Source organism: Suricata suricatta, chromosome 9, assembly GCF_006229205.1.
Source record: "Suricata suricatta isolate VVHF042 chromosome 9, meerkat_22Aug2017_6uvM2_HiC, whole genome shotgun sequence".
NCBI lineage: Eukaryota > Metazoa > Chordata > Mammalia > Carnivora > Herpestidae > Suricata > Suricata suricatta.
The window spans coordinates 87652604-87672705 of record NC_043708.1 but is presented as its reverse complement, the minus strand read 5'-3'; the positions used below and the strand labels follow the sequence as shown (position 1 = coordinate 87672705).

The window sequence follows — 20102 nt, the reverse complement described above, 5'->3', positions numbered from 1 at the left end:
CGTTCATTCATTAGGGAACATTCTTACAAAGTCTTATCTTCTTCAGAGCAGATAACAAGTTTTAAATTGCAGGAGTATAATCAGCCCTGCTTGTCCCTGGGAAGCTAATCCCCGCATAGCAATGACACCCTGTATCTGATTTATCTGGAACCCTCTACCGAAGGACCTGCCCTACAGAAGAACTTCACTAGCTTGGCTAAAAATGAGTCAAACTTGCAGCTCTTGATTGCTGGCAGGGTGACTTACCTGGATGCGGTCTTCACCCTCAGATATACACATATTGGAGCAGCTTTGGGGTCCACAATAACTTTCTGATTTAGGATCACAGATAACTTATCTTCGTGTCCAAAATTTGAAAGGAAAGCCTAACTCCAAACACTGCCTTTTGCTAACCTGAGGTGTTGTCTTCCAATACCTGAGTCTCCTCCCCGTTGCCCTCACTCGCCTCGTTCTGCCTCACTCCTGCAAAACCAGCAGTATGAACTTCCTTTTGTTTCAATTCTTTACTTCCGCCTTAATATAATGTACACCTGCTCCATAAGAAAGATGTTAGCTGCTGTGGTGCAATGCTCAGACATAATAAAAGATGCCAAAATAGCTTTACAAAATAGTCAAAGAGAAAAGTCATAGACCAATAGAAAGATCAACAATAATACAAGAATGTATCTGAAGAGGTAAAATAAGTGCCATCACATTGGGATCATTTAGAAGAGTGAGTTCAGGCGCCAGTGGGGGGAGGAGGGGCAGTCATAGATCTTTAGGGGTGGACTAAGAAGAAGGAAAAGGTGTCTAAAATATTAGGTGAGTTAGAAAGCTCATTTATTTTGTTGCTGATTTCAGGGTAATATCAGGTGACTCACTGCTTTTTGGTAAACTGGAGTGAGAATCTTAAAGTCTGAAGTTTGCCAAAGGTGGCAGCAAATCAAGACCCAGATGCGCACAGAATTTTCCATTTCCAAGTGAAAATATTTGAGAAAAGTGGCAAGGGTGGAGAATTCTAGAAGTAAATAGAGTAAAATAGTTCTTGTCCAGTTCTCATGTCCTTAGCTTGCCTCCTTTCACATGCCAACCAAGGCAACGGTTTATTCCCAGGGTTTAGGACCTGGGCTCCTGCTGATCGCTCATGGGGAGCGGCCCCTGCTGGAGCCAGTACCGACATCAGGAAGTTCTTAGCCTCGGCCATGCCCTTTAACCCCAGGTAACCATTCACCTACTTCTGTTAACAACTTCGTTTCTCTACGGCCTTTTTTCCCACTAGACATAAATGAGTGTGAGCGAGACGCCTGTGGGAACGGAACTTGCCGCAACACGATTGGTTCCTTCAACTGCCGCTGCAACCATGGTTTCATCCTCTCCCACAACAACGACTGCATAGGTGTGTATGCCCGTCAGCGCCTCACGCAGGAAGTGCCTTTCCTACGTGCTCTCCATAATTAGCAGCCTCTCCAGGGAGCCATTTGGTTGTCTGAAATATATGCCCTCTTACGTAGCAACAAATGGCTAAGGGATTTGTCAAATATAATGTGCTAATTAAATGTCCACTAGAGAAATGATGGCCATGACTTTTATGTAAGTGCTCATTAGCAGCTATAATTTTTATATATACCGTACTATAAAATAAATACATGTTTAAATAAATTGGTTATGTTTTAAAACACATAAAAGTCATTCTTTGTATAGAAATTACATAATTCAGGAATAACTGAACCCAATCATTTCAATGTGTCACTATAGTCCCTCTGACAATAAGTCAGTTAATTCTGGCTGGCTCAGTCAGAAGAGCCTGGGAATCTTAGTGGTGGTGCTGTGAATTCAAGCCTCATGTAAGGTGTAGAGATTATGTAAATAAATAAAAGTTTTTAATGTTTGTTTGTTTGTTTTTTTGAGAGAGAGAGACAGCATGAGCAGGGAAGGGTCAGAGGGAGAGGGAGACACAGAATCCAAAGCAGGCTCCAGGCTCTGAGCTGTCAGCACAGAGCCTGACATGGGGCTCGAACCCACGAACATGAGATCAAGACCTGAGCTGAAGTTGGACACTTAACCAACTGAGCCACCCAGGCGCCTCAAATAAAACTTTTTTTAAAAAAATGTCAATTATTTAATCTATAAAATCCTCCTTATAAAACATGCTAGGTTATTTATAAGTGAGAGTAATTACCCAAATCTGGAATTGTTGTTAAAGGCTAATTTTCTATACTTCTAATTATGAGAATACTTAATACCCTCAGTTGTATCATGTAGTAGTTACTCAGTTGCAGCTTTTAGAAATGAAACTTAAAGGAAGATCAAGGTGAAATTCATATAAAATTCTAATATAAGTTATCAATCTCTAATAGAATAGCACAGTCTTGTTAGGTTTTATTTGGTGAGTAAAGCCAGGTGTATTGTTACAAACTAGATATTTATTGGAATTTTTCACGTTTGGCTGAGCCAGCAAAAGCCTCTGAAATTTCAAATAAGTATTTTTCCCTTTAAAGGTTTTGATCATTGCTGGAATTATGACATTTTCTTTGGGGCATATCAGAGTATTTTTTTGGCAGATGTTGATGAATGTGCAACCGGAAATGGGAACCTTTGCAGAAATGGCCAGTGCATCAACACAGTGGGGTCCTTCCAGTGTCAGTGCAATGAAGGCTATGAGGTGGCTCCAGATGGAAGGACCTGTGTGGGTGAGTGCTGCCTCAGAAGTTCAGAAAGAGATTCCAAAGTAAGCTCTCCGAGATGACAGAATCCTGCAGTCTCTGTCAACATCCTTCCTTCAAAAGACTGGAGGGGAAAAAAATCAGAGTGGAATTACACCAATCCTACCTATAGACTCTGTGTGTGTGTGTGTGTGTGTGTGTGTGTGTGTGTGTGTGAGAGAGAGAGAGAGAGAGAGAGAGAGAGAGAGAGAGAGATCTATAACACATTTCCCTGTTATGTTTTAAAATTAAGTTACTGTGCTTCCAGAGACTAGTTAAATTGTTAAATTTCACAGAAAGTTAAATTGTTCCATAAACAATTATAATTTGCTTTCTTATATTTATTTTCTTTAACATAGCTTTGTAGAAATCTCTCCTATAATCTTTTGGGTGCCCCCAAAAATCTTCATACCCATTAACTTTTCACAAGCTACATTTTCCTGGAAATATTTAATTTGTGATCAGTCACATAAAATATAGTTGTTCTGCACACTTCTGAAAGCTGATAAAGCTTCTTTTTATTGAGTCATTAATTTTTCTCCATGGTAGTTTTATGTATTTCTTTGATGTGATTCCAGTTTCTTGGAATTCTAATTGCTTGATGGAAATTATGCCAGTGGGAACCTCTTCTTTCTTTTTCCCTTTTCTTTGCAGATATCAACGAATGTCTTCTAGAGCCTGGAAAATGTGCACCAGGCACCTGCCAAAACTTGGATGGGTCCTACAGGTGCATCTGTCCACCTGGGTACAGTCTACAGAATGACAAGTGTGAAGGTAGGAGGGAGAGGGCTGTCCATGTTTGGAAGTGAGCAGTATTGGTCACTGCACTGGCATTCTCCAAGTCCATTTTTGTGATGGTGTCCTGGTGTCTTCATTTTGGATACTTTATCAGAAACAAATCCAAGAGCAGAGGGTGTGGCTTATGTTCTCACACTCAGATGATGAGGCAGGAACATCTAATTCTCACGCTGATATCTGATGGCACTGTTTTGCTCTGTGCGTATGGGTGGTCATATGACCCTGACTCTTTTCCAGGGTGCTTTTATGCATCTTGTAAAAAAAAAAAAAAAAAAAAAAAAAAACCCAGAAACCTTGGATTACATGTTTTTAAGTATCAGTACATTGCAGCTAAAATAGCTTTGTGATTCCAGCTAAAATCTTTAAGTGACCATATTCAAGGGTGGATGATTGTGGCCATATAATTTGTCTAAGTTGGAAATGTGTTACTACAAATAAGTTCTTGGCAAATTTTATAGTACTTCATTTCTCATTTCATATATCATTGAATTAAATGAAGGGCATTAATTGCTAGAACTTCATAAATAACTGGGCTGAAAGGATTTTTAAGACATCACCTAGTTCATGCCCTCAAGTTTAAATGGGTCTGTATCTCATCCATAATGAGTAGGAATTTTCTCCACTTTTAATATCATGGAGAAATTGTATTATATATCCAATTTAAATCATGGTCAAGTGATAATATTCTAAATGGAAACATTTTATCAAAATTAGGCCCAAATGCAAATTATTATGTGTTATTTCACTTTTACTAAAGATCAGCTACTCCACGATTAATGCAAAACTCCCCAAAGATGTACACAATGGAAATGTAAAGAAAGAAAAATGACTCCCTGAATATTTAGTAATGTACCCATTCCACCATCTTTGTCCCTATCCTTATGAAGTCATCACCTACAGGTTAATTTTTACTATAAGAGAAAGAATCCCAATGACAATGACAAAAACAACAACCAAAAGAAATACTTGAGCATTTTTACAAAAGATTGCTTTTCCTTTAAGAAAAGGTTGGATGTGGGAGTAAAGGGAACTTGGGAATGGAGTCACTCACTCAACAGCAGCTCAGATTCATTGATATACCACAAGCAATGTGATGCAATTAATTATAAAGGCAACGTAATAACATGGAGCGATGAAGAGACTGGTTTTGCACTGACCAGGAAGATCATCACTTTGAGCTGCACGTTTTGAGAATATCTATTGTGTGGTATTTACAATATTAAGTCAAGACAATGGAATTAATTTCCCAACTTCCCTTTAATGGGATCTCATGGAAAGGAACTTGCATAATATGAATACATTCTGATACAGATAGAACTCTTTGCATGAATGCAAAAATAAAGAGCCCCATGATAAAAAAAAGATACATGTTTTGTTGAAAAAACAAAGTATTTCCATAAAATTAGCATGGCTCAGAATCAAGACTTACCTCTATTTTACTACAAATTCCAGCTGAAAGTCAGGGGAAAAGATGGGTAAGTCTGTTGGAAAGAGTGGCCATATTTTCCTGTTCATAGGATGGGCATGCAATTCATTGACCAAACCAAGACGGTTTTAAGGAAGGGACTATTAATGAGGCTGGGACAACAGGCGTAACTAGGACTCTCCTTGGAAAAACAGGGCATACAGTTACCCAAGCCATTCAAATGCCACTGTAGACCACCTTTAATCCACCCTTCCTAGGGCTAAGGTATATTAATACGCTAAAGGAAATCTGTCACAATTATAAGCGTATCAATTTCCTGTTCTCTATATGATGAAAGAAAAGCTATAGCCCATACAAGAAAGACATTTTGTGTTTTAAGAAAAATTAACCTGCAAATGAAGGTTAGGACCCTCATCGCTGCAGTATCTTTAGTGTATACTGCACAGAATTATTGTCAGGAGTGTTAGTATTCTTGTAAAATCCATCGTTTTAGCGCTATGGCATGGGAAAAGCACTGTAAATGGATGGAGGAAAAAAATTTAGTTCAAAGACCTAGATCTCTCACTAACTCATTGTCAACACAATTTAAACTGTGTTGGGGTGACTCGGGAGTTTCTTGCTGCTTTTCTAGCTTAAGGTAGTAGGAAATTACCTTTTCTAATTAGCCAGGCAACTCAGTCTGGGTAACGGATATTTCTTAATGTATCCCTTAGAAGGCACTCACAGATTCCATTTTTACAACAAGAATTTTCAAGATTAATTTTTAAAAAGATATCACAGCCTAGATTAAGTCAGCACGATACAGGAAAAATCATTATTGGAACAGTTGCACTTTGTACTTCCACGCTTTGCATTAAGTATCCGATGGTGTCGTGTCTCCATTGTGTTTTGGCTTTGACACATGTTAATTCTTTTTAGATATTGATGAGTGTGTTGAAGAGCCAGAAATTTGTGCCTTGGGCACATGCAGTAACACTGAAGGCAGCTTCAAATGTCTGTGTCCAGATGGGTTCTCCTTGTCTTCCACTGGAAGAAGGTGCCAAGGTAACTGCCTTTGAAGGCTTTAGACTTTCATTACTCTGTGTTTATTTGTTGTGGTTTCACTTTCTTAAACATGGCAAAGCTTTGATTCTTTGTGAAAGAGAAGATGGAGAGTTTTCATTCACTCAGAGGTCTAATGATTACCATATGTCAGAGAGTTCATTTTTACTTTTAAGATTGAAAACTTATCCATCAAGTTATGGTTGCTTGTACAACAACTGCCCTGGCACTTGGACCCGTCTCTCCCCCTGAGAACACGGATGCTGATAGGTCAGTCATTGGAGGATCAGCCATGAGCCCCTGAACACTGCAAAGCCTGGGGGAGGTTCAGCTACATGGCCTCTGCCTCTGAAGCCGTGACTTGTATAAGTGTGGGCCAGACTCTAGACTTTTAGTCCAAAACATGCAGATTAATTCATATGCTTTCAGGATATAGTGCCCACCCCTTATATCACAAGTTTTCTAAGAAAACAGAAAAATAAACTTGAACTGACCAGGATTCTTGCTGGGGCATTGTCTGCTTTCATATAATACTTGTGCACCTTAAAAAAAAAGGAAGTCTGGGGGCACCTGGGTGGCTCAAGCAGTGGAGCATCCAACTTTGGCTTAGGTCATGATATCACCACTCGTGGGTTCGAGCCCCACATCAGACTCTGATGACAGCTCAGCACAGAGCCCGGAGCCTGCTTCAGACACTGTGTCACCCTCTCTCTCTGTCCCTCCCCTACTTATGCTCTCTCTTTCTCAAAAGTAAATAAACATTAAAAAAAAAAGACCTCTTCCCCTAAGGCCATAAAATATATTCTTTAAAAAAAAAAAAAGGAAGTCTGAACTTAAGCATAACACAGTCTATTATATCCCAGAAAACTGTTTAGATTTTAGTAAACAATGCAATGGTGTGTGCCTATCCATTTATACATACTAGTTTAATGAATTTAGAACAAAAAGCCTCACACACACATTCTTATTTCTCCCCTCTACTTCAGGGTTTTGTTGTGGTTTGTTCTTTTATTGTTCAGGTTTTCCTTCTTGGTTGTTTTGTTATGTTTTGCTTCCATATTACTAAATAAGAGGCAAGGGATATCATTTCAGATTCCAGAAATTGGGTCTGGGGTCTCAGCTTTGCCATCTGTAGCCTAGGCAAGTCACTTGATCTTTGGGATGCTCAATTTCCTCATTTTAACAACCATCATAGTACCCGCCCAACCAATCATACTAAATATGTAACAAAGTTTCGTTAATTTCTGAGTCTTTCATAGACTCTTGATTAACTTTTCACCTTTCAACTGGCCCTTTGGTTAGCCACTATTTGGAAGTGTGACGGGGAATTGAGACTTCTCTGGTTGGTTTGATCTCGTAGGCAGCAGTCAGAGCCCACATGGATTTCAGGCTTGTGGGTGGGGTGATAGTTGCTTCAAGCAGATACTCTGTTATGGTACAGACCAGCCAGATGAATTCTGAGTCCTACTCCCTTGTTTTTGTGTGCCTTTGGCTTGGCCCAAGTTTGGAAAGAAAGCAGTGAGAAACCAGGTGTGAATCTGCCGATGTGGCAGGCCAGAGGAAACTCAAAGGCTATTAACTCAATTTGCACTGGCCTGTCACCGCGCAGGCTAACGCGGCAGGAAGAGTCAGCCCAGCTGTGAGCAGCCTGCCACACGCTCAGCTCCAAGAGGCAGAGCCAGAAGCAAGGAATGCAAGCAGGGAAAGTGACTTTTGTAGTTCTGATGAAATTTTAGAGGTCATGAAGGGCTCTCTGCAGATGGCCTGGTAAACAGGCATCCTAGTGAGTCCCAGTTGAAGTGTGGGCGAGCACAGCTCTCTTTCCCAATGCAAGGCACCTTTGATTAATAAACCAAATACAGAGAATCACCATAAACAAATGTAAATCTCCCACAGGGCACAAATTTTGCTGAAGCTGGGGAATTAAGAGCTGGGTTTTACTTAAAAGATGACAAATTAGGAGTGAGGCTTCTATTGCCCATGTAATGAGAAAATTCCACAGAACCACAGATAATGTTTTTGAAGAAACAATTGTGATAAGACTCATGTGAACAGATTCTGGCACCTGAAGGCCCCAGCTAACAAAGACTCCCACTTAACAAAGTTCACTGTACAGCTTACACTTCGTGTGTTTGAGCCTGTGCAATGGCTAGGTTTTGTTTTTTTTCTGGACCTGGGGTGGTAAAGTGATGCTGAGGAGACAGGGCTGGTTTATGGAACAGGGTTAATGATAAAAGGAAAAGAATGATCCAGATTTAAAAGAAACATTATAAAGTGAAAGACAATGGAGACAATTAAGTTTTAGTACATTCAATGAGACATTTTTGTGAGTAGTCACTAAATGATACCTTAAGGCAGTTAGGTATAAATAACGAACACGAAGCATTGTATGTGACAATGAACTTGAAGAATAAAGCAAATCAAAAGGCGTCCTTTGAGAAACTCTATTCTGTTAAATCTTGAAACTTCTCAGCAAAGCGAAAATTGGATGTGAGGCATGTCACAGAACAAGGAGTGGCTTTTCGTGCTCTTGACCTTCAGAAGGGTCACTGAACGGTGCCTCTTAGGTCTAGCTATAACTGATGTGCAAGTAGGGTAAAAATTAGTGAGAAAATGTATCTGGACAAGTTGGCTGAAGAAGTTAAACAAGTTCACTGGGGAGGGCCACTGAATTAGACTTACTGGAGCCTGGTAAATATGATTGGCTAATTGATTTATATATTTACTTCGTGAAAATGTTTCTGCTATGATCTTTGGCAACTTGCTTATCTTACACTGCCTTCTTTGTCATGAAATAAAAGCTGGGAAATTGTCTTCACAGAAATGCATAGGTGGCTGTAATAATATGCCGCTTGGCGTTGAAAACCAGTGACAGGAGAGAGCATACCTAATCATACATAAAGAAAAGGGAATTCCTCAAAATGGATATGAAGGCATTTCCTTAAAACCTGCAGATTTTAGCCTCCGTGTAACTAGAGGGGAGTCTGCAAGGCTTTGGATGTCAAATTTGAGGGGAAACATTCCAGGCTTTTGGATGAGCTCACTTTTTAGCATCACCCAATTTTTCTATAAGAAATGGAAAAGTCAGTTTCCAAAATTATGTCAAGCAATATTGGGGAATTTTGTAGCAACTAGATCTCATCTTCCATCTTGGAGTCACCAAAAAAAATCAATGTTGAAGAAATATATTCTTTGAAAGAAAGATTACTCTCCCTCCTATCTACCCATCTCCCTGCCTACCTCTTTACCTTCCATCTCTGTTGAGCTAAACCACCTTCTGTATCTCCAATGTGGGTGTGCACGCGCATGGGTATATGATCTGCAGAAAGCCCCACATGCATTTTGTAAACAGCAACTACATCAGTAGCTGGTTCAGTGAATGACCATTATTGTCATATTTTTGCCAGTCCACAAAATTGCCACATCTTTATTTGCTCTATGCTTGGAATTGGAGGTTTTAGTTTGGTTTCAGGGCTTAGGGGACACAGAGTAAACAACACAGTGCAATAGCATAGTAAGTACCGGAACTGGGAAGTCTAGCTTAACTTAGTAGGCTCACTAAATGTTACCCAAAACACATGCAAGCACCTCTGTCATTGGAGGGATCCTTCAACTCCTTAATGTCCCCACCTGGAAGTCACTGGTGATGTCAGCTTTGAAATGTGATAGTGCTGGATTTTGTTATTCACATCAGGTTATTTTGGAAAATTGGCTAAAATGAGAAATAATAAAGTTAAAGCTGCATAGATGTATTCATGAGATCTTACTACAGGGGTTACCTATAACTTTAAAGATCTGAGCTCAATTACTGTTAGAGTCACTTATGTTATGGAGTATTACTAATTGCAATGAAAAGGGAAGACATTAAACAAGATGGATTGTTTCTCAGTCACTTCTATACAGTAATGATGTAGGAGGAAAGCATCTAAAGGGTCTCTTGGATTTATTCTGCAGATTTGCGAATGAGCTACTGTTATGCAAAGTTTGAAGGAGGAAAATGTTCATCGCCCAAATCCAGAAATCATTCCAAACAGGAATGCTGCTGTGCCCTGAAGGGAGAAGGTTGGGGCGACCCCTGTGAGCTGTGCCCCACCGAACCTGATGGTATGTCTACCGTCTGCACGTCTCTTCAGGCTATTCATAGGGCGGCCTCACCATGAAATAAAAAATATCATGTGTATCTCTTCAGGAAAATAAGACACTTTAGTTTAACTCTAAGTCTACCTGAAATATTCATTGAGATGATTTTTACTCAAGAGCTGGGTAGTTGCTTCCTTCTGAAATGTGCCATGAGTCAGGGCAAGTGGCAGGCACTGGGACTTGCTCTGATATCTGGGCTTTTCTCATTGGTTGTTTCCCAATACCTGCAGCTGGTGACAATCTGGCCATCACGCCCTCTTGGGGAGGAGCCTGTAGCTAGCTGCAATCAGTCCATCTACTAACAAGCGTTCATCTCTTCCACAGAGGCCTTCCGCCAAATCTGTCCCTATGGAAGTGGCATCATTGTGGGACCTGATGATTCAGCAGTTGGTAGGTGGCCTGCGCTGGATTCTTGGCAGTTTTTAATATTCTTTTAATTCTTTTCATAATTTCCTCCTACATCATTACCCTGCACTATAAGCGCAGAGCTTGCTTGGGATTCTTTGTCTCTTTCTCTCTGCCTCTTCCCTGTTCTTGTTCTCTCTCTCAAAAATAAACAAACATTAAAAAAAAAAAAAAAGAAAAAGGTACCTTGTTATTCACTTTTTTTTAATCCTTTGCTTAAGATATGGATGAGTGCAAAGAACCAGATGTCTGTAAACATGGGCAGTGCATCAATACGGATGGCTCCTATCGCTGCGAGTGTCCCTTTGGTTACATTCTGGAAGGGAATGAATGTGTAGGTGAGTAATCGTTTTTTTCCATAGGGATTTTTTAAGTTAGAAATTAAGCCATTTAGCATTCCCACTAGGAAGAGTAAGTACCAACATTGGGACAGAAATAGGCTTTGTCCATTTATGTGTCATTTATCTAGCAATACTAGCACAGTGTGTCCAGCACTGTGCTAGGCTCTATGGCCACAGTGATGACCCAAGCCAACACAGTCCTCCCTTATAGTCTGATGAACAGGACACTGGAAACAGCTGAAAAGATAGCTGGCAAGGAAAACATTGTAATGTATTCTTTAAAAAAGTTTATTAACGGTAATAATCATATTATCTCAATATATAAAATTCAACATTTATCCATATTTTATTACATTTAGTAATGTGAAAGGCTATGTACACGGTGTAAACTCCTCTTGTTTTTACTTTCTTATTAAAATTTCAGAGAATGGCTCCTATGTCTGACCTTTGAACTCTTAATCCATACCAACTCAAAATTGAATCCAAGTATGATGTCTAGGTCTCTAAAAAATCCAAAGCAGTTCAATTTCATCTGAATTAATAATAGCATAAATGTTGAATGTGTACATTAGAAAGTGTTCTTTCCATACAAGGAATCAGGGCACAAGGACTTGCCTCATAGCTGTGGCCATGGCATAGACAAGTTCTTTAGTCTTCCTAGGCCTTAGAATGTAATGTTATGCAGATAGACTAACTTATTTCCATTTACCCTGCAGCTCTAAAAATATATGATATTGTGATTTCTATTAACTTGAAAGAGATGTAATATTCTGGACAGGGAAATGCAATTCCATAGCAGAACAAAAGCAAAGTTGTCAATGTTTTCTCTTTGGAATCTTCAGTTAGTGCTTCTCTGGGCATGACAAATGAGGCTGCTCACCCAGATCTGTCTACTACACCTTCTTGCTGTCACTTTTTGACTCAGAACCCAACGTGAAATGTAACCCTGATGGCAGTCTATTACTATTCCGGGTCCTAAATAGCTAAAATAACAATGTTATTTCTCAAAAATTTCCATTTCCCAGCGGAAGACATTCTCCTCAAGAGATGTCAGAAAAAGTCAGTATTGTAGATGGAGGGGTTGGGAAGCATATATATTTTTTAGACCTCCTTGGTAAGACTTGTTCTCTCTCCACAGTTATTTACAGAGATCGTACCCTAAACACTTTTCTTCTGCCTAACATTAACCATCTGGTTTCAACAGAATCAATAAGAAATCCATTTGAATCTTGATTTTATCCAGTGTATTAATTTCTCTTAACCTCTGGTCTCTTGCTTTGTGTAAGCTTAGTCTTCTATTTTATATCTGGCAAAAATCCATCATGTTTAAGGCTTCTTGGAGAATGATGTAATGTAAGGCCAAACTGGAGATATATTTCTAGCTTTATATAAGTGAAAACTTTCGACTTGTGAGAGAAGCCTTGTTTTAACCCTTTGAGCAGCTATTCCTGGTAAGTTTACCTCTTCATAATACTGGACGCTGGAGAAGCTCACAGAGAAGAGCACTATGAGGACTGGAAGCCCAGATACTGTCGCTGTTAGTGCCACTGTTACTTAGCAGGTCAACTTTCGCAGCTATAAATCAGTGGAGATGAGACATGTGCACTCCTTTCTTGCAATGACAGAATGAGAATAAAACAAGATGCTGCAGATCCAAGTACTCTGATAGAGTAAAATGTATTGTTCAAGTCCAAGCCCTTTTGTTGCTTCATTCGTCGTATTTTGAATACACTCTTGGTCACTTGCAGATACTGATGAATGTTCTGTGGGCAATCCTTGTGGAAATGGTACCTGCAAGAATGTGATTGGAGGTTTTGAATGCACCTGCGAAGAGGGATTTGAGCCTGGTCCAATGATGACTTGTGAAGGTAAACCTCTTTGTAGAATAGTTGGTTACATGTTCTGATCATGGAGACAGTAGCTGGCTGATTATGGTTCTTAATATTAAATACCACCCAGGGTATACAAATAAATAACATCTGGGCCTGATGGGCCAAACCATCATTTCTCCTGAAAAAGGTGGAGGTGGTTCGTGGCATGAGTTATGCTGCCTGTCATGCAGAGTTCCTGTTGGTGTCTCCCCACTGCTGGTTTTTGGATATAACTCCTGTCTTGTTTTCTGCCTTCTTTCTTACTTTGCATTTTCCCATCCGTTTCTTCCTTTATCTCCCATGCTCCCTTTCTTTTTTCTTTTCTACTCATAGAAACATCCGCACACTGACACAACCACCAACATTTTGTAGCCATCTGGGGGCAATCAGAGCAAAAGAGGTTACCTATACCCTGTAAGCATCTGCCAGTGTGCCTGGTAGGATAGATGCATGGAGAGAAGGGAAATAGAGGGGGTGTCTAAAACAGTGGGTCTCTGGGTGTCCCTGGATGGTCCCTGGATCAGCCACATCAGCATCATCTGGGCACTAGGTAGAAACACAGTTTTTTAGGCCTCTCCCAGACTTCCTGAATCAGAAACTTGAAGAATGGAGCCTAGCAGCCTTCCAGGTAATTTCTGATACACTCTCCAGTCAAGAACCTCTGGTCACAGAAGAGAATGGTGAGGTGAAGGTAGATAATAAAAATAGCATGAAATATGACCTTCAATACCATTATCATAGTCATTGGTGAATCTTTAAAGGCTGTGACTAAATATGATCTGGGGTCTCACTGATGTTCTTGGTCAGTATCATTAGACTTAGAAAGAAACATGATAATCAAGAGACGGTGCATTTTGACCCTGCTTTTGCAAAACACATTCTGATGGGTCCAAACAATGAAATCTGTAAAAATCACTTTTATCTATTAATAGTAAAGTCATTCTATTTAAGGCTTTCACAGGCATCAGCATAAACTAAGCATCTCCAGAAGTGTAAAATTATTCAGAACACCATTTGTTTGGGCACAAGAATCACTGTTCTTTCACAGGAGCCTCTTTTATATGGGGAAGGTGACTTGGTTAATGGTATCAGATGGGTCTGCTTCTGTTCTGACCGCAGCTGACTTGGCAGTTGTTTCACTGAATGGAGTTAAGCTGATTAGGGAATGGCAAGTGGTCAACTTAAGGCTTCAAAACCAGCATTGCAGAAAAGCTCCCTATATGTAGGGCAGCCTATAGTTTTTATCCATCTAAATAAATAACACTGGTAATTATACCAGGACAATAAGCCTGAACTGGGACTGTGCTAGGAGCACCAGGATACATGTTCACCCTGCCTATAGCAATTATAAAATAACCAACTCATTTTATGAGTCTCTGAAAACCAGAGATTGCTTGGTGCCTGCATGTTGATAACAATGAATAATTTCAACTTTTGATAAAAATAGATTTTTTTTTGGTTGGTGCCCATGATCCATTATTTTCATGCTACCTTCTACTACAGATATAAACGAGTGTGCCCAGAATCCTCTGCTCTGTGCTTTCCGGTGTGTAAACACTTATGGATCATATGAGTGCAAATGTCCCACTGGATATGTCCTGAGAGAAGACAGAAGGATGTGCAAAGGTGAGACATTCACGTTAAAGCTCATGTAAGCTGGGGGCTCTAACTCTATCTATATGGAAAATATCTCCCCAAAGCTTCTATTAGTAGAGGAAGGCTTGGAATCAGGGAACTCTCCTGTAGTCCATAAACAACACGGGGGTCATTATCACCTCCTTTCTTCCCGAACTATAACTTCAAACATTATCAAACTGAGTTAGGGGCCTCCCTGCAGATCTTTTTGAGTTCACTATGCATTGCATGCCTATGACTTGCTGGACAGTCTGTGAGATGCAAAGATATAAAAAAAGACATTACTCACAATCAAGAAGCTCAACATGAAGAGCTTTAGACAGAGATATAAATAATTGTATTATGCTGTGGTAAGTGAAAATTGAGAACACGAAGGAGTGTGATAATATTAAATTAATTAAATACTTCTTAAAAGTCCCCATCACTAAGGGATGTTGTAGTCCAATAATGGGGATAGCATATGGAATATACTTTAAATATTTTTGTGAATAATGTTCACTGAACCCCTGTAATTACTGGGGCCCTGGATGAGGCAGGCTCTGCAAGATGAAGTTGGGTAAATCATGGGGCTCCTTGAAGAGCACGGATTTGCTCCTTCAGTGAGCAGATACTTGTTCTCTTCAGATGGGTTAAATAGGATTTTTTTCTTGACAATGAAAAGATTTCCTAACTAAGAGCTCTATATCACATGTAGGATAAATCCAAATTTCTCAGCTCAGACCATGTAAAAGAAAAAGATCAACAGAGGGAAATGCAAGAGGACAATAAGGAATGAGGAAGACCCCTCCACACCAGGAAAAAAAAATGAAGGAGGGAAGAACCAGCAGAGAATATGATTTTTGTGAATGTTTGTCTTTTCCTCAAAGTAGAAAAACCAAAGCTCTCATTATACCTTGACTCTTCTAATATTATACCACACTAATTAACATTATATAAAAATATCATACAGTGTATTATGCTGTCATTATAATTATCATATAATGGAAGCTTTGGCTTCTTAAAACATATTGTAATTATAATCCTGTTGTTATAGCTCTCATTCTATTATGAAAGATCTATAGAAGACCTTTTTAGTTGAATTCATCAAAAAACTATTAGTCGTGCTTCCTGTCTTTGAAGAGGTTATCGTTGAGGAATAACTTCTTCATCAAGTTCAAAGGTGGTTAGAAGACTCCTTCCCAATCTTAGGAAAAGCACCCATAGTACAAAAGGAAACAGCTTAATGCTGAAGTAGCATAAATGAAACCTGATTTCTTGAGGCCATTTCATGCTTAAAAGGCAAGAAGTTAATGCAGCTTCTTTTAAAATTTGTGGTTGTACTTTCTTTCCAGATGAGGATGAATGTGAGGAGGGAAAGCATGACTGTGCTGAAAAGCAAATGGAGTGCAAGAACCTCATCGGCACGTACATCTGCATCTGCGGGCCTGGGTACCAGAGGAGGCCTGATGGAGAGGGCTGCGTAGGTAAGGGAGTCACTGCCAAAGGAGCTTTGCAGGAGTCAGAAGGGACAGAAGACAGAGGGACTTGGGTTCTGAGTCCCTGTAGGCAGTGTGTTCTTCATGGCCAGACCCATCTTACCTCTCTTACCTCATGTCAAGATTATCCTTGGAGAGCCCCTTGGCTCTTGATTATCAATGGATTCCATGAGCCCTGCCATTTTCGCCCTCTGGTCTTTGCCAACTTTCTCAGCTCATTTCGCTGCCAATATTTGGCACCAGGTGTTTTCTCTAATTCTTTCCTTTCTATTTTATTTTATTTATTATCTTTTTTAGCTTTTGAGGGAGAGAGAGTACATGAGCAGGGGAGAGACCACAGGAGAGGGAGAGAGAGACGGTAAGCAGGCTCCACAATCAGGTCAGAACCTGACACCAGACTCAATCCCATGACCCTGGGATTATGAAGTCAGACACTCAAGCGACTAAGCCACCCAGGCGGCCCTCCTTTATTTTTTTTACACTTTTTTGTTGTTTTTAGGGTCAGTTGTCTTTACCATATTCGAATGTATTTCAATTGACCCAACTTTGGTATTAGCACCCTGATGTTAAATTACAGACGCCAGTTCCCTCTGAACCAGAAATCTCACAAAACCAGTGGGATCTTCGTCCAGAGAATCTGTTCTTCTCTAGAGTGAAGTCCAGGCACTGGTATTTTTTAAAGCTTCCTAGGGGATTGTAATGTGGATCTTGCATTGAAAACCACAGCTTCAGACCAGGGATTGGCAAACTACAGCTGGAGAGTCAAATCCAGCCTGCCAGCCTGCAGCCTGTTTTTGTAAATAAAGTCATATTGCAACATAGCTGTAACCATTCATTTAGATATTGTCCATGGCTGCTTTCATGCCATAATGCCAAAGCAGAATAGAGTGAATGCAACAGTGACCATATGGCCTGCAAACCCTAAAATATTTTCTCTATACAATATAGTAATGCTAAGTATTATTATAACTTAGAGAAAAAGTTTCCGACCTCTGCTTTAGACCATCAATACAGGAGAAAATTATGAGAAAGTTCCCATGTGCATCCTTTTCGATTTTAATAATCATTGACACCAGGAAAACAAATTTTATGTTGTCATTCAAGAAGCTGAAGAACTTTATTGTCCCCTTACCCTGTAAGGTACAGAATTAAACAATAATTGAAGAGCAGACTTTAGAAGCACAGAAAAAGTATTTGGACTTAATGATCACGCACTATATCTTCCAAGTTCAGTGGTTCTCAACTTCACATGCACATTGGAATCACTTGGAGAACTCAGCTCCCACTCCAGACATTCTGATTTAATTGATCTGAGGGCGATTTGGGCACTGGGATTTTTAGCCTGTTTCAACACTATCCCAGAGGTCACCTTTGAAGGTTCTGCCTTTCATAATGAGATCCCTGCCTTGGGGGCTCAGAACTGTTCTCCATGGGATGCAAGTCACTTTATGATCTTTCTAAAAATCATCAGATAATTCTAAGAATCTCCAGCTATTTTTTATTGCCTTTTCTTTTTAACGTGGGAGCCTGGATTATGATTTAATATTCCTCAATAATATTGCTGATGTATTACAACAAACATAATCTATATTGAATCAGAAGATTATTGTGTAGACAACTCTGAGGTCAAAACTGACCCATTATAGACATTATTCTCATGAACTATTAGAATATTTCTTTAGCATATTGACCTTAAGTAGATTTTTCCCTTCATTTGAAATCATCCTTTTAAGGGACAGATACAGAGAGTTTTAAGTTTTATTAAGTAAAAATGTATGTGTACATAACATGCTGCCATCTACCTTTAAGTACATCAAAATGCCATCAAGTATGGTTTTTAAAGGATGGAAATGGATATACACACACCCATGTATTTGCTCATACGTGCAAAATCCATTTCTAGGAGGGTATGTGTGAAACCAGCAGGACACTGGTCACCTCCCAGGAGGGGTGTTTGGTGGTGCAGAATAGGGGAGGGAGGGGCACTATTGCTCAATTCTCTTCTGTACCTTTTGAGTTGAGAGCCATGTGAGACGGATATCTATTCACAAACTAAATTTCAAAAGAAAGAAAGAATCTATCCCTGTACAAAGCACTTAGGGGACTGCTCTTATTTCTGATCTCTCGGTCACACCACACAGATGAGAACGAGTGCCAGACCAAGCCGGGGATCTGTGAGAACGGGCGCTGCCTCAACACCCGGGGGAGCTACACCTGCGAGTGCAATGACGGGTTCACGGCCAGCCCTACTCAGGACGAGTGCCTTGGTGAGCACCGACAACGGGATGCTTTCGTAACCCTGACCTTCACATTGCTTATGTGAAATAACAGAAATGGTTAACATTTGAGGCAGGTTCATATTTTGGAAATGACTTAATGACTGTGATTGTCCGTGGGGCTTAGCACCACCCTGCAGCTAAATTCTTCCTTTGCTAATTGTATCAATGAATCACTTGTTTGGAATGTCTTTCTCTGCTGCCTTTTTAAGTCCTTGGTGCTCAGGGTCCGGTTCCTTGTGTTTTTCTGCCCCTGTCTCTGCAGCATACTCTCCCTCCATATTTCTGAGAGCAGATAGAGTTGTAACCTTGTGCAGGACAATGCCTTCCTGCCCACTCACTGAATTTCTTGTCTTGTTTCCCTCAGATGTCATCCTTTCTCTCTTACTGCTGTTTCCAGCTTTCCCTTCTCGCTTCTTCTCACCCAGGGTAAATAAAGTGTTATATCCTTTTTGGGTTTGATGTTTGACCAAATTCGTAATACCTATAAAACTCCCTAAAAATCCTCTTTGCGATCTAACATCCCTTCCAGACAATCGGGAAGGGTACTGCTTCACAGAAGTGCTCCAGAACATGTGTCAGATCGGCTCGAGCAACAGGAACCCCGTCACCAAGTCTGAGTGCTGCTGTGATGGCGGGAGAGGCTGGGGCCCCCACTGTGAGATCTGCCCTTTCCAGGGCACTGTGGCCTTCAAAAAACTCTGCCCCCATGGCCGAGGATTTATGACCAATGGAGCAGGTACTTCACTTATGGTCTAAAAATTCCTGCAGGCAATCTGTTTGTTTTCTGAAAAGCGGTTGAGAATATGGAATCTACAGTATGGGCTTAGGCTGAGTTGCATGGTTTGTACAGCCACAAAACCCCTTTACTGTAGTCTGTTAGACATCCAAGGCCAGGCTGCCAAAGCGTTCTTAATCCTCCTGATGAAGTTGTGTGTGCTTGGGTCCCTGCCCCTGCAAAACAAGGAGTCCTCAACTTTTAAACGGAGGTTTGTTATAAGTCAGTTACTGGTTACTCTGAATATAATTTTTTAGATAAACCTTGGAATAAATTATCACTAAATTCCTAGACTAGTCCACGCATATGTATTACACTCATAAAATTGGCTGAAATATACTGCATGATAGAAGTATAAACAATGCTGATATCCTGGCAATTAAAACACAGTTGCCTCTGGAAAAGCACAAGCTGCTTTCATTTGGGAGACATGAGGAGGCTGTCGACATGTCTGAGGTAACCCTGAAAACAACTTCCAGGCTTGGGCTCCTCTCCAGTAACTGCAATTGCTTTAATCTCATGAAATAGAATGGAAAGAGACCCTCTGAGCTCCTTGGGAAGGGATTGGGAGTGAGAGGGGAGGAAGGAGAGTAAGCAGGAGTTGTGTTGATAGTAGAAAGATGTGGCCAAAGGTGGAATAACAGAACTGGATGCACGGAGGCATGCAGCCAGATATTTTAGGCAGGGTGACCAAAAGCCATTGATGATTCTTCTGAGGATGTGAAAATGAGACGGCAGAGAAGATTTACTTCTTGAAACCAGTCACGGTAGGCATGCTGCATTTCAGAGTAAACATAAAAGAATTCGGAATAATAACATCCGTTGGGATAAAATGGTTGTTTGGAAATCAAAGGCTAAGAACTTATTTAGCCTTGGCATCCCACCAGCCACTAAGGAAACAGAATGGTCATGATGTAGAGGGACAGTGGGTTTAATGCTCAAAAGTGCATGTTGACCAGGTCTTTCTCCTTGTCAATTGGGATTAAGAGTCTCCTTTCCTTATCAGGCTGCAAAAACCCAGCCCACTGACCCACCCTGGAGCCTTAGTGCTTCCCTTACCAAAGGATGTTTGGTCTCATTTCCTTAATATTAAGCCATTTGATATTTGGGGGGATTAACTTTAAATACAACAAGAAGAATAGAAAGGAACCTTCCTCCTTATTCTGAACAGGCAATACTAGGAAAAAATGGATTTTTTTTTCTCAGAAGAATCTACTGCTATGATCCATTTATGG

At 40.2% G+C, this 20102-nt stretch overlaps 1 protein-coding gene across 1 annotated transcript in view; it reads left to right on the top strand.

The window, feature by feature from the left end:
* The window catches only part of FBN1 (fibrillin 1), a 230897-nt gene that overhangs the window by 195510 nt on the left and 15285 nt on the right, over positions 1-20102 (top strand). Inside the window, exons 45-56 of the mRNA XM_029952242.1 lie at positions 1259-1375; positions 2541-2669; positions 3336-3455; positions 5824-5949; positions 9901-10050; positions 10411-10476; positions 10713-10829; positions 12581-12700; positions 14207-14329; positions 15670-15801; positions 17955-18080; positions 18622-18828. Coding sequence (XP_029808102.1) covers positions 1259-1375; positions 2541-2669; positions 3336-3455; positions 5824-5949; positions 9901-10050; positions 10411-10476; positions 10713-10829; positions 12581-12700; positions 14207-14329; positions 15670-15801; positions 17955-18080; positions 18622-18828 — 1533 coding nt within the window. The remainder of the gene's footprint in view (positions 1-1258; positions 1376-2540; positions 2670-3335; positions 3456-5823; positions 5950-9900; positions 10051-10410; positions 10477-10712; positions 10830-12580; positions 12701-14206; positions 14330-15669; positions 15802-17954; positions 18081-18621; positions 18829-20102) is intronic.